Source organism: Ruditapes philippinarum, unplaced genomic scaffold (assembly GCF_026571515.1).
Source record: "Ruditapes philippinarum isolate M1 unplaced genomic scaffold, ASM2657151v2 ctg2143_1_1_1_1, whole genome shotgun sequence".
Lineage (NCBI taxonomy): Eukaryota > Metazoa > Mollusca > Bivalvia > Venerida > Veneridae > Ruditapes > Ruditapes philippinarum.
Genome location: NW_026857690.1, coordinates 275,050 through 290,345, shown reverse-complemented (window position 1 = coordinate 290,345; position 15,296 = coordinate 275,050). Strand labels below are relative to the sequence as shown.

The 15,296-nt window shown below is 32.9% G+C and overlaps 2 protein-coding genes across 2 annotated transcripts; one reads left to right on the top strand and one right to left on the bottom strand.

Annotated features, from left to right (window-relative positions):
* Positions 1–1,163: 1,163 nt before the first annotated feature.
* Positions 1,164–8,419, bottom strand: LOC132750599 (uncharacterized). Its single transcript, XM_060740611.1, has 6 exons — positions 8,178–8,419; positions 7,583–7,740; positions 7,038–7,116; positions 6,577–6,732; positions 4,258–4,355; positions 1,164–1,520 (listed from the first exon to the last, which is right to left on the bottom strand). Exons 1-6 carry the CDS (start codon positions 8,296–8,298, stop codon positions 1,494–1,496), a joined length of 639 nt encoding a protein of 212 aa, XP_060596594.1. The 5' UTR covers positions 8,299–8,419; the 3' UTR covers positions 1,164–1,493.
* A 3,405-nt stretch (positions 8,420–11,824) lies between these two features.
* On the top strand, positions 11,825–15,296 carry LOC132750595 (nucleoredoxin-like). Its single transcript, XM_060740608.1, has 3 exons — positions 11,825–11,972; positions 13,817–14,019; positions 14,875–15,296. The coding sequence occupies exons 1-3, from the start codon at positions 11,876–11,878 to the stop codon at positions 15,028–15,030; spliced, it is 456 nt and encodes a 151-aa protein (XP_060596591.1). The 5' UTR covers positions 11,825–11,875; the 3' UTR covers positions 15,031–15,296.

Below are 15,296 nucleotides of genomic sequence, written 5' to 3'. Positions count from 1 at the left end.
CAAACACATGGGTGATGACATTGAATACAAAGATAACTTCAGTTTGTAACCTGGTTAAAGGTTTATTATTTTCTCTTTTCTCACCCTTCTCTCTCCTTTGTTTTCATGCAGGGTATTTAAAAAGTTAAGACAAATAAGTTTACATAAACTACTTCTTGTATGACCTAGATATTTAGATAGAACGAACCCATTAGGCAAAACAAAAAGTGATAACATTGAATACAAAGATAACCTCAGTTTGTAACCTGGTTAAAGGTTTATTATTTTCTCTATTTTATCATGCGGATGTTTCTACACTCTATATCAATTTAAATGTTAAATTCAGAGCGAGCCACAGGATATGAACGGCAGCTTGTATCTACCACAACAGTTCAGGACCAGGCTCAATTGAACAATTGAACTGACCCAGCAATATTTTCATTTTTCTGTGTTTGGTAGTTTATATGGTTACATGTAAACGCTCTAATGTAAAATAATCCTAAACGAAACTATCTTAAAATCAAAAGATTTTTGGGGAAAATGTGTTTCATATAAAATTCAAACACGACAAAAAATATAGGTTTCTTTTCAGAAATGTTTTCTTATCAAGTGTTTACCGATTTCTTGACAGTGTAATGTTTCTTGTTTTAATATTCCAAATGGCTTGAAATAAATCTACCCTGTATCGTCAGTATTTTTCGTTAAATGCGACTTGGATTCCAGATTCTGCATACACCCGGTGTACAGAAATTGAACAAATGTTGATTAAGGTGAAAGTTTCTGACAACTGGACGTCTTTTTCATTCGTACAAAAAGTCTTAAACCACATTTTTTTTACAGAAAATAGTAATCTTAATTGTGCGTACATATCATTATGTTATTTAAATTGTATATACTTCCTTCAAAGCAATCTTTGTTTCATAATTGGATCAAGTGAACAAAAAAAAGATAAATCAGCATTCAAATCTTGTGATTAAATATCTTGCTAGCTGGAGGAACATGAAATAGTCGAAATGGAAACTGTTAAGGTCGCCAACTATGACACAACAGTAAATGTCTAAGGCTCGGTTTGATTGAGTGTGTTCATGTATGCAAGCAGCCACCCAATTACTAGCTAGTCAATAAAGTACGGATAAGAAGAAGAAAATATACAACATTGTAACAAATCAAGTCAAGTAAATTTTATTTATAAAGCCGGATACAAATTACAATTATCAATTAGAAGTTGTTGATATTATTTTGACAGGCCTTGCTATGTATTATAAACAGCTTTATATTGTAATTTTATTAACTTTTCAATATACATGTATACAACATAAAGTAGCATTGACTTCTTATGTCACTAGGTAAAATAGTTAAGAAAGTCTGTATCATTTTTGAATGTCATCGAGGAAACTCGAGCCATAAACTTTTTTTGTATAGATAACATAAAACAAAGTTAAAATATTGCATTTCATTTATAGAACATTTGATGTTTTAGTTGCGCTCAGACACATCTGTTTTGCTCTATCTATCTATCTCAGGTGTTTCCTAAAGTATAACTGAAAAGACAAACCATAATAAAATTTATCAGTTCAAAAACAAAACTGAACACTAAATAAAAGACTACAAATAAGAGAGTCCATCGAAATCGACGAAAATACACTGTAATATTGATTGTTCTTTTAAAACGGTGTATCATTAGACAAAATTATGTACATTTTTAATGTTTCAACCGCAAATTAAAGGTTAGCGATAGACCAATAGGTAAATCAATTATCACCAGAATCATTAAAATATGACTAACTAAAATGCTAACATCTAATTGGAAAAAAAAACAGAATCTTCCATAAGGAAACTTTTTGGTTTGTCGTTTATATAGATTACTGTCTTTATCCAAGAATGTCATATACATTGTATATACTGGACCAATCTCGAAAGATATATTAGAAATTTTACATACATTGTATATTATCTTTGACTAAAGTCGCACATTGTCAACAAATTTAACCATAGCAACTTATTTGTAGTAGTCTTTAGGTTGACTTTATTAGCATAAAACTTTACAAAGTGGATAATAGATGAGTATCCTATAGACGAATGAATAAATGAATGGACAAAGTGGGCGACCGAGAGAAAATATGATTTACCAGTCTGTAATAGGTGTATGTGACTGGTGTATGTGACTGGTGTTTGTGACTGGTGTATGTGACTGGTATGGTGTGACTGGTGTATGTGACTGGTGTATGTGACTGGCATGGTGCGACTGGTGTATGTGACTGGTGTATGTGACTGATATGGTGTGACTGGTGTATGTTGGTGTATGTGACTGGTATGGTGTGACTGGTGTGTGTGACTGGTGTATGTGACTGATATGGTGTGACTGGTGTATGTGACTGGTGTATGTGACTGATATGGTGTGACTGGTGTATGTGACTGGTGTATGTGACTGATATGGTGTGACTGGTGTATGTGACTGGTATGGTGTGACTGGTGTATGTGACTGGTGTGGTGTAACTTGTGCATGTGACTGGTATGGTGTGACTGGTGTATGTGACTGGTATGGTGTGACTGGTGTATGTGACTGGTGTATGTGACTGGTATGGTGTGACTGGTGTATGTGACTGGTGTATGTGACTGATATGGTGTGACTGGTGTATGTGACTGGTGTATGTGACTGATATGGTGTGACTGGTGTATGTGACTGGTGTATGTGACTGATATGGTGTGACTGGTGTATGTGACTGGTGTATGTGACTGATATGGTGTGACTGGTGTATGTGACTGGTATGGTGTGACTGGTGTATGTGACTGGTGTATGTGACTGATATGGTGTGACTGGTGTATGTGACTGGTATGGTGTGACTGGTATGGTGTGACTGGTGTATGTGACTGATATGGTGTGACTGGTGTATGTGACTGGTGTATGTGACTGATTTGGTGTGACTGGTGTATGTGACTGGTATGGTGTGACTGGTGTATGTGCCTGGTGTATGTGACTGATATGGTGTGACTGGTGTATGTGACTGGTATGGTGTGACTGGTGTATGTGACTGGTGTATGTGACTGGTGTATGTGACTGGTGTATGTGACTGGTGTATGTGACTGGTGTATGTGACTGATATGGTGTGACTGGTGTATGTGACTGGTGTATGTGACTGATATGGTGTGACTGGTGTATGTGACTGGTATGGTGTGACTGGTGTATGTGACTGGTGTATGTGACTGGTGTATGTGACTGGTGTATGTGACTGATATGGTGTGACTGGTGTATGTGACTGGTGTATGTGACTGATATGGTGTGACTGGTGTATGTTGGTGTATGTGACTGGTATGGTGTGACTGGTGTATGTTGGTGTATGTGACTGGTATGGTGTGACTGGTGTATGTGACTGGCGTGGTGTGACTGGTGTATGTGACTGGTATATTTGACTTGCGTGGTGTGACTGGTGTATGTGACTGGTGTGGTGTGACTGTTGTATGTGTCTGGTGTATGTGACTGCTACGGTGTGACTGGGGTATGTGAATGGCATAGGGGGACTGGTGTATGTGACTGGTGAAGTGTTACTGGTGTGTGTGACTAAAATGGTATGGTGTGACTGGTTTATATGACTGGTGGGATATATCTGGTGTATTTGACTGATGAGGTGTGATTTGTGTATGTGACTGGTATGGTGTGACTGGTGTATGTGACTGGTTTATGTGACTGGTGTATGTGACTGATATGGTGTGACTGGTGTATGTGACTGGTGTATGTGACTGATATGGTGTGACTGGTGTATGTGACTGGTGTATGTGACTGATATGGTATGGTGTGACTGGCGTATGTGACTGGTGTATGTGACTGGTGTATGTGACTGGTATGGTATGGTGTGACTGGCGTATGTGACTGGTGTATGTGACTGATATGGTGTGACTGGTTTATGTGACTGGTGTATGTGACTGATATGGTGTGACTGGCTTATGTGACTGGTGTATGTGACTGATATGGTGTGACTGGTGTATGTGACTGGTGTATGTGACTGGTGTATGTGACTGGTATATGTGACTGGCGTGGTGTGACTGGTATATGTGACTGGTGTGGTGTTACTGTTGTATGTGACTGGTGTGGTGTTACTGTTGTATGTGACTGGTGTATGTGACTGGTATGGTGTGACAGAGTGATACCAAATTATAAACTTGATTTCATATTGCTTTGTTAACAGTGTTTGTTTGTTTATTTGCTAGTTATATTGTTGTTTTTTCTATCTGGGCAATTATGGGGAAAGATGACTTACAAAATACATTAACACGACTAACCGTATCTTTGTGGTTACAAATTGCTGGTATATTAAATGCTGTCGGGTCACTAATTCCTTTTGTTACATTCTGATACAAACTCATGCGCAATATGTAATCTGAAAATATAATGCTCCAAACAATCCCTAAATGTAAACAATGTTTTACAATATTTTACGAAATAAATATCAAACTTATCAAATATTTGTTTTATTATTGTAAGTTTAGTAGACCCTATTCCATTTATATTTTATGATAGTACACATGCAACCATGTTATCATTAAAATTTTGAATTATAACAATATTTTATGCATAAATCTTATATACAATAAATTGGATAATAAAACAGCTGCTCAATAAGAAAGTTTAAAATATAGCTTTAAATGTTGATTTTGTCAATTAAAACATATATCTGATATATACATCTATATATACCGGTATATATATTAAATTCGAACAAAACACCAGCATCGCTAAATAACACATGTGACTGATTATTGAAACATTTCAAAATGTGTCTATATAAATAGACAAATGCCACGAATATCATTTAAATGTCAACTTAATTTGTATTGAAAAAGGCGTATAAATTACCTTACACATAATACTACATAGTTTCACCTTCTGAAAACTTATATTAATGTACTGTTGGTTTTGTCTAGATAAGAAGCCAATAAGTATCATGTGTGAAGTTTCCTTTATTATGAAAAAAACACTATTATCTTTTTCAGGCTGGGTTTTACGTCGCACCAACACAGCTTTACTGGTGGAGGAAGACCCCAGGTGTTCCTCTGTGCATTATTTCAGGCACGAAATGCAGCTGATGAGTAAAACCAGAAAGCTAGCTGTGTAGCTAAAAATGTTGAAATAACAAGAGTGTGACATTCGTGCCACTATAATAAAAACGTGTTCTTAACCCTTTCACTGCCATTGGGACGGCTTAAGCCGTCCCTGTTATTTTCGGCGTATTTGACATATGGACGGCTTTAGCCGTTTCTATAATAATAATAGTAATAATTATAAATTAATAAAAATAATAATAAAAATAATAATCAATATAAAGATATAATTATACCATCGACAATAATTATTATTATACTAACAGATTTGGAAACATAAAGAATTATTATAATACTAATAATAAATAATAATAATTATATTAATTAATAATATAGTAATTTCTTAGAAAAACCTCTGGCAAATCGGTGAACAATAAAACAATAACCCTCTGGCAGCGAAAGGGTTAATATCATTATTACAGTATATCACATTTACTGAATAAAAATATACATACATCTAATATCACTTATAGGGACTTCACTGAGGTTTAAAAGCCTAAAAACATAACATTCAAATTTCTAACATAAATGAGCTGGGGCACTTTAAACAGAAATACATGCAAAGATAGTTAAGAAATATACTTTGAAATAAATTGAAAATCGTATTGTTATGCTTTTCTTAGCCCGATTTGAGTGAAACGTGTTTTTTGGGTCATTTTTTTACAATTGAATAATTATTCTTGAAAAAAAAGAAGTGCGCGAAAGATCTGAAATTTTGCAAAAAGATTAGTGGTCTAAACCTTCATCAAATTGTTGGAAACAAATATTGTCAGTCCCATCATGTCAAAAAACCTCATTGGGGTCCTTTTGAATTAGCAGATCTGTTGTAAAGGTACGACATGTATCACTAACTGCGTGTATTTAATGAACTTCTGGCTTTTACTCTGTTACGTTGATCCCTTCGTGATTTTTGATGTTATTAAGGAATTGAATTCTTTGCCAAATATGTGAATTAGGCAGTTACATTGAAGATGAAAAACAGTTTGTCTTTTTGACTGTTTCTGGTCATTTGGGATCATTGATGCCAGCACTATTAAGTGTTGAGAATTGAGTACCGCTCTTGAGAACCGCTCAAGCCGGTGCTAGGAGCGTGAGGGATGTTGCACTTATTCATTATCCTTCATGTACAGACTCAATCAAACCGAATCTGCATTTTTCATGTAATTTTGTTGTGATAAGTGCTTCCGAGGGATCACTTTGTTTCCAGATGTTTGAAAACGCACGTCTGTATTATTATATATATATATAATATATACATGTTGAAATGTTTGTGTTCAACGTTAGTAAGATGATGCTTTGCTCATCCTTTTATTATAAATATACAATTACATTACCTAGTGTGTGTGCAGAATATTTTTTTTATTTAGTAAATAACCGATTCTCTGCAATTCTAATCAAGGGTAGGAATCGATACGTTTTTCGCTATTGAATTATTGTTTAAGTCATACTGAGTAGCTTCCCTTTATTAAATGTCCTTCAGTGCTAATTGTAGCTTCTTACCTGGTCCTCCTGAGATAATAGATTCGGAGAGAGGTAAACAGTCTTCTTGAGTTACAGAAATACGTTTTGAACCACCGTTCACCTTGTCGGGTACAAACCAAACGGACGCCTTGACACCAGCTGGGTACGAATGCGTTCCGAACGAAGTGGCGTCATCTTTAGAAATATGTAGTATTATAATAAAGAATATATTAGTCAAAATAAATAAAGTCAAAGATGTATACGTGTATATAAAACATTTCCGGTTTATATAGCTTATATAAATAAAGGAATTGACAATTCACATTAAATGAATTTGCCCTACTTTGACTTTGAAGTTTTAACACGGATTTCAATATTTAAACATGTCCAAAAGCTTTGTAGAGCCTAGTCGGACTGCTCGGATGTGCAAGTCTTGCTCCATACTAGTAGCACAGAATACTACACTTCGGGTTCAAACAGGTCAAAGATGGATTACGTACCTGGTATACAAGGCGACTCCATGCTAGTACTTATGGATTCTACTGTACATGTTTTGGATACAATTGTATACTTCTTACCCTGTAAATACGAAAGATAGTTAAGAAATAAAATGCAATGAATGTATAACTTGATACTTCATTTGTATTTGTTTCATATTATATGAATTTACGACAATACAAAAACATACAACAGTAACACTTATATACATGTACATTGTTATATAAAGGTTATATCATTATTATAATTCCAATGATTATCATTATCTTTCACAAATATAATAGATAACTGCCTAAATGTGTACCGTGCAACAACATAAAGATAACTTTGTTAGAACTGATAGATTTTCAGTATGTATTTTCTATTGTTTAGTGAATTACATGTAAATTGCAGCCCGGTGTTTAACATCTTAATTTAAATGATTACTTGTGATTACAGACATCAGTACGCTACCTGTACATTATAGTGTCGCTTTCTTGCATTTACCGTGAAAATATGATAAAAAAATTGAAATTGAAACCATCATTTTGTAATTAACTAACATTACCTCTATGTATTTGATGATTATTTTTGTTTGTGTCTTTATGTGAGCTGTCCTGTTATCTCTATCCTCCAAATAGGCAAACTGTTTCCCCGTATAATCATAGTAAACCTCTCTGTTAATATAGGCGAGTGATGCCGAGTCCAAATCTTGATTGTACTCACCTGTAGTTTATACATGAATAAAACAATAATGTAATTATCTTATTCTGTCCGAATCGTTTGCTTTTTTTTGTTAATTATTGATTTCTTTATATTATTTATATAATTGATTTCTTTATATTGACTGCAATGAAATGTACATGCAATACTTGAAATTTATTATGTATATGACGATGTACTATGTACAAATCAAAAATACTAGTTTTGTGCTATTCTGTTCTGGTCCGATTATAGCGCCTGACAAATTAGCACGTCAAGATGTTAAGGCATGGTGAAAATGAAATGCCTGGATATTCTTTAATCAATTAACGAGACGTGTTTAATATACATTACTGGCGTTGTCAAAAAGATGGTGCAGAGTTAAGATATTTTTTATCAAGAAAAGCGTTTATTACATTATAAAATAAATCTTAGTTACATGAAAAATTATTCATATTTACCGGTAGTTTCCACAAGATTTGCAGTCCATTGATCAGGAAAACAACACTGTCCAGATGTTGATGGTAAGATTGACAATATAGACACCACCACAAATGTCATAAATTTTGTAAAGTTATTCATGTTTGATATATGAAGCTAGACATATATATATAACATATATATAATGAACCTCCTCAGTTTAATCTCTCTTTCTATTTCACATCTGATAGCTAATCAAAATAAGCTACCATTTATTAAATGTATGTCAATTTTTTATCAGTCGTCAAATTCAGATTTGAACGATTTAAAGGTAACCTCGGGTACATAACACACCAGTGAGCTAGGGGATAAACGGGCAAAACTGCCTGTAAATCATTAAATCATTAACTCACTCGCTGCTACCTACTTTCCTGTCTAAACTATTTTAATAAAACATTACAACGGAAAATTCAAATCAAAAAGAAGATTTACTATTTGATGTACCGTTATTGCATTTAGTAACATTAAAAGCAACCATCTTTTTATTGATAGCGTTTCATAATTGATATCTTAGTTTAACCGTCAGCCTTTTTACGGCTACCGATTCTTCAGTTGGTACATATTTTGTTTAAGTCATGAAAGGGATGATTGTTTCATCAAAACTAAAAGACTAAAAAGTCCATTAACGATGTTAAGGGTGAAAAGTGATAGATAAATATAATTATAATAACTATTAAAGCAACACGCCTCCAGATTCATGCTAACTTTCATGAAAATTTTGAAAATGTGTTTAAAAGTAGTATTTAGTGAAATAACCAAAAGGAAGCAATTTGCAAATTATCAATGGCACTTACAGCCCACGTAAATTATGAAAAAGAGGACAAAATATGCAAAAATTAACGCAGTAGAAATATAATTATAAATACTGAAAAATCAGTCATTAATCGCACAGAACATGTAAATTATTACTCGAATCTTGAATAATTTTACTTTTCCTAGAATCTTAGTACATTTTTCTTAAATTTGTTTTTATTGAAATATTTTCGCTCATCTGGAGGCATGCAGCTTTAAATAGAATATCTCTATTATTCAACACACATGACTATTGAATGTGAACAGAATAAAATGTTCCATGTATTTGTATTTTAATAAGGTTTTAACCGTTTAGCAATGACTATGTGCATTCGCCATTTCTCATTAAGAAATATACTTGTACAAACATTTCTTTCAAACAGGTATTTCGGATTTTTTTTTAATTCAAACAAAATCTTGAAATACCTCAACAGAATACAGAAACACACGTCTGACTATATTAAGAATATTGTATATTGATGTGAAATGCTAAATTAGAAAAGGACAGTGTTGTCATATTTATTTATAATTCTTGCATATTTAATGGAAGGGACGTAATTCATTTATGGCTTTCATATTTGACAGGACGAGTTATCCGTGTCACCTTTCACAGACAGGTAAATATCTCAACAAAAGAACATATAAATCGGTATCTGATCATCTACATTCTCGGTTATCTTTCACAATATATTTATTGTTGATAACAATGTTTAATGTATTACTGTATCCAAAATATGTTAAATTCAACGTTATTTTCACTTATTTTTGTCACTCTAGGGGTTTGTATGGTATCTAAGGTCTTAGCAGTGGAGGGTCGAACTTGGGCCAACCCTTTTGCTATTTGTTATTTCGAAATCAATTATTTTGTCTGTATATATTAGCAATAAAATATGATTAGAAAAAAAAATCAAGGTCTTGTCGGCGAAACTTTGTTTGAAATAAACATGCACAGAGTAGATCATATTATTGTAAAAGAAATAGATACCGATACCCAAAATTGTATATTAAAAGTTATATTGTATTCATATCGTAAGCTAGAACAGGGTCGATATTCATGGCTTAAATAAACATTATTTAATTTCAAGGTTAAACATCCGTACGTATTACAGAAATAGTGTAAAAAGATGTGTATGTGTCTTGTTTGTTATTGATCATGTATATATATAAACAATCTGTTCTAAAATGGTACAAGACTGACTTATTTGAACTTGTTTTACCAAGGCTGTTTACATCTATCCTTCAAAAAGATACTTTTTGTGTTATCTTGCCTGTGTTAGCTCTTAACTTATAGTGTTTAATCTGCATCAGTTTAAAAGTGGTGCCTTCCTTCAACAAATAACGCTCCCCATCATGAAGTCGGTTATATACAAATTCAAGGAAGTGATAACTAACATCATCATCATCGTCGTCATCATCATTATCATCACCATCAAAGTCATAAGAATCATCGACCCCATTGTCAACAACATCAACATCATCATCAAACTCATCATCGCGTCCATCAACATCAAAATCATCATCATTATCAAAATCATTATACTATTATTATCACCTTTATGCCCATCATCAACATAAATCCTTCATAATCAATATTATCAAACAATATAATTATCATCAAAATAACAATATCATCAAAATCACAATTATCATCATTGAAGTCATCATCATTGTCATCATCACAAAAAATAATATCACGTCTATCATCATCATCATCATCATCAACCGATCAACATCATTATTGAAATCATCATACGTCAATCATCACCAAAATCACCTCAAATTATTTAAACTATGATCAGCTTCATCATCATCCAAATCGTTATCATCATTATCCTCATCATCAAAATTATAATAATCATCACCTCAATAATCATCACTTAATTCTTAATAACATTCAACATTGTCAATATTATTATCATCTCCATCATAATTATCAAAATCAAACTATCATCACATTCATCATCATTATCATCTTGAATAAACCTAAATAAAGGTGATCTGAGTCGCATTTTCTTCAAAACCTTGTATCTGACAATAATTACCTCTCAACCCCGTGATCATGTGGTCAAGCCGTTCTGTGTCACGGCTATATTTCCTCAAATTCGACAGCTTTTTTCAAACAAGTTTCAAGCTTTCATAGAAATCGAGCGAAAAATAGTAAAATGTAGCTATTCTTAGCAATTTAATATTGTTCCTTAATTATTTTTATTGCAAATTGCAAAATCTAAAGACTGTATATCAGCTAGTCTTTTAATTATGGTTGAGTTTCAATGCTACTTATTAGTAAAAAAAAACTCTTTCTTTTATTTTTATAAAAGGTATCAGTACACACCATATATTTTACTTGGTAGTTTCAGGTTTTGAATAACATTTAATGCAGTAGCTAATTGACTATTCCATTTATAAACGCCTGAAATAATTCTGTAAAGAAAGCCGAACTTTGAAGAAAAATTATAAAATAAACTATTTCAACTTTCAACTATTTCAAAATTACATTTTTTGTTAAACATAAAGACGCACCATTGATGCGTGACCGATACTGTTCAACTTTTTCACATTTTCATTTTGGTTTAATAATTTTCACTATTCAATCATATCACTTCTTTAGATATTAGTTTAGAGTACATTTCATTGAAGCAACTCAAAGGAGTCAATAACCATTATGTAGATAAAATAACTTGGTATCGGAAAATGGCTGACTATTGATTGCAATAGCTAAGCGTCCTTGGTTACGCTAAAACAACTATGAATAAAATATATCTACTACATATAAATGTGCTCGTCCCGAGTCATTGATTTAAACCTTACACTTTAACTACATAAAGCACGGTGTTTATTTTTTACTCGTTCAGTTGGTCAACTTTACTTTAACAGAACACAAGTGAAAATGACACATGTAGATTTTGGGACCCACTTTCCATCCGGTCAACTCATTGATAAAGATGGGGGCTGTGAGCTTCAACCTGAAAATTATGAATATATAGGTAAGATTCCTTCTTTTATTATTTCTTTAATTGGAATAATTATATTTTCATTATATTTTTATAAAGTTATTATGTGTAAGTTGATAGCCGATTCATTAGACAGATTAACCATTTGCTTGATAATAGAATTTTTTATTATGGTATGTTTTTATGTTCGGTTAATTGGAAATGTATCTTTAGTTAACAAAGATTAAAAATCAAAGCTAAATATTTCAGTCTTTTATACACACGGTTAAATTTTTAAACATTTTTTTTCGTTGAAACAAATTAAAAGTTGTCAATGGTTACACCAGCTAAACAATGATATTTATTGGAAAACTAGAAATACCATTAAAAAAAAGATACTCGGCCGCGGTAAATCTAGCTGTTCTGTTAAGTAATAGAAAGAGCATCGAAACACGAGGCTATCTGATTTGTACGAGGGGGCGTAGCCCCCGAGTATTAATCAGATTGCCGAGTGTTTTGATGTTCTTTCTCTTTTGTATCATAGTCAAACATAAAATCACGCTCCCTGTTGTCACAATATGAAACCCCAGAAAAAAAGGAACCAATGAACGAGCATCTGAAAATGACATTTCTATCGCTTTCCCTTTCTCTTCCGTCACAATAAGTAAACCCCAGCAAATATTAGCCAATCAATAGGCATGCTCTGGAGTGCGGGTAACTAATACCTGCACTCCAGTTAACGCACTGTGCATGTATATGTATACGATTTAACTCTGACACATTTTCAACAGAAAGGTCCCCAAACTATGATACAGTTTACAGTCACATGTTTAGTTATGACATTAAAACGGATTAACTGTCCAGTTTGAACACAAAGAAAAACCAAGGTTGAATCTTTATTGCACAATTGTGAATAAATTCTTATGAAAAATTGTGTATGATTTTTTTGGCAGAATCTATGTATAAATATGAGTTTTGGAAAACGAAATTCAAACTATGTATAAAATATGTTTTTTTTTCTTGTATGTTAGTAAATAAAGTGTAGTTCATTTTGATACAATTCAAACGAATAGTCTATATCAAGGTAAACTGTTGTTCAATTACATTGAAGATGTCACCGTGTATATCCAGTAACACAGGAATGTGCAAATAACGAATGAATGAATAGTTCAAAAGTAACACAGAATTGTGCTTTTCTATTGCGAAATGGGTACCAACTACCAGCTACCAACTTCTTACTAAATTGACGTTCATACATGTTATTGTATATCAAATAAAAAAAAATAAGCGCATTCGGTTGCTGAGATGTTATTATCAAAACCTTTTCAAGCTCATTCGAGTGAATTATGACCTGGCTAGGTATTGAATGTGACTTATTTTGTTTTCGTCGATATTTTTAAATACAATAGCGTACATTATACATGTTTTCTTTTAGATATGTTGCATACCCGTAACATTTGTCGAATTTCTAGTGTAATATAACACAAAAATTTAGCTGATGAAATGTTTATAAGGTGGACGATTTCTGCCATATAGTGGTTTCGTGCATTCGCCCCTCAAAAGTCAAAGGCGAAAATATAAAGATACGATAATATACTCACTTATCGAAGACACGAAATGTTAGAAATTATATGTTAATTCGTAAATGATGCACCGAAGCATTGCTGGTTACCTCATACAAAATTACGTGAATAATATTTTTTAAAGTAAAATGCAATAGCAACCATATTAGCTTAATCAATTCGTTTTTGATTTTCTGTAAAGTATTCGGTCCGTTAACTTACTGTGATACTTGTTTTGGCCATAGTATTGAACAGATTTGGCGTTACTTTTGCATTATTTTTACATTCCTGCGTTTCTGGATATACACGTTGCATGGGTGCGTTAACAATTTTCAGGGCTGTATTTCTCCGCTCATTGGTGTCCACCTTGCAGGGGTTTTACACCTGATCTTAAGAAACTGTATGAAACAAAGTCTGATGAAGACGGGAAAAAACTACAGATAGTATTTATCAGCTCAGATCGGGACGAAACCAGCTTTAGTGAATATTTTGGAGAAATGCCGTGGATTGCACTGAAATATAATGATAGAGATGGAAAGGTATAACTCTTGCCGCTTTCAAACACAAAACTAACCGTCATTATTTCTGTAGGAAACGTTTTATTTTTTAACTATTTATTTATACGATCAGTGATATAGTGTTAGTAATATATCAGAATAATATTGTTTTAGATATAATGGTTCTGTCCAGTCTGATCAGGAATTATATAGCTCTAATTTTTTGTTATTGTAATTTGAAATCCCTTAACTTTTGAAATGGACGGTTCCAAATTCAAATCGACCCTCCTGAGGTCAATTACAAAACAACAGCAGGTTAGGAGTTATATTATGTAATGTATCTCAACACTCACCGTTTATATCCAGTAACGCACGCATCTGCAAATAACGCAGTACATGTGCACAAAAGTAACGATCGATTTGTTCCCGCAGGGTAAAGGAACCAATATATTTATCGTAAATCATATTCAAAGATAATTAGCGCATGCGGTTGCTGAAATATTATATTCAAACCTCATTAAAACATTTCATCAAAGTGTTTATTTTCCTGAAAAAAAATTAATGCTGATCTAAGTATAATGTCATAACAGCCATATGTGCTTATTCATTTCTTGTTATTTGATTTAGGGTGAAATATTTTGGTCTGGTTTCTTACCATGCTACCGTTTTGACCATAGAGTTGCATGGAGTCGGCGCGATTTATACGTTAGTTGCGAATCCCGGCGTTACTTGATATACACGGTGACACTGATGTCAACAAGCAACATTTATTCAAATCAGAGTCAGTACCATTTTCACATGTATTGTTAGAAAAGTTATAATCTTATTTATGCGCTTAACAGTTTATACCATTTTCTTCTTATGGTCATCAAAGCATGTTTTACATGTGTATTGCAGGCAAAATTATCAAGCTTGTTTGAAGTAACAGGCATTCCAACACTCGTGATACTTGATAAAAATGGAGATTTAGTAACTAAAGATGGGCGGTCAGGAGCGTCTGGTTGTAACTCAGCTGGTGACTTTGTTAAATGGTGCCGGAAGCAGAAGAAGTAAAAAATACCAGTCATTGACTGTTTTAGAGTAAACATTCAGTCAAGCACTACTTTTTTATTATAAACATTTTGATGTACAATGTATTGTGTTTTTATGGTCTGTTTACACACTTTTGACACGTCGACATAGAAGAAGAAGAGGAAAAGTTTATTTCCAACTTGTACAAATAGAGTACCTCGTTACTTCAAGTATAAATAAAATATACATACAGTATAAAAATGATAAATAAAATGTCTATAACAGGAGGAAATAATAACAACAAATCA

Bases quoted from the DNA above. Each gene is read 5' to 3' on its own strand.
- LOC132750595 (XM_060740608.1), top strand. From the start codon at position 11,876: ATGACACATGTAGATTTTGGGACCCACTTTCCATCCGGTCAACTCATT. The intron at 11,973-13,816 runs GTAAGATTCCTT...AACAATTTTCAG, and splicing joins TGAAAATTATGAATATATAG to GGCTGTATTTCTCCGCTCAT. The intron at 14,020-14,874 runs GTATAACTCTTG...TGTGTATTGCAG, and splicing joins ATAATGATAGAGATGGAAAG to GCAAAATTATCAAGCTTGTT.
- LOC132750599 (XM_060740611.1), bottom strand. From the start codon at position 8,298: ATGAATAACTTTACAAAATTTATGACATTTGTGGTGGTGTCTATATTG. The intron at 6,733-7,037 runs GTACGTAATCCA...ATATTTCTAAAG, and splicing joins GGAGTCGCCTTGTATACCAG to ATGACGCCACTTCGTTCGGA. The intron at 1,521-4,257 runs GTTAGTCGTGTT...TTGTCTTTTCAG, and splicing joins TTTGTAACCACAAAGATACG to TTATACTTTAGGAAACACCT.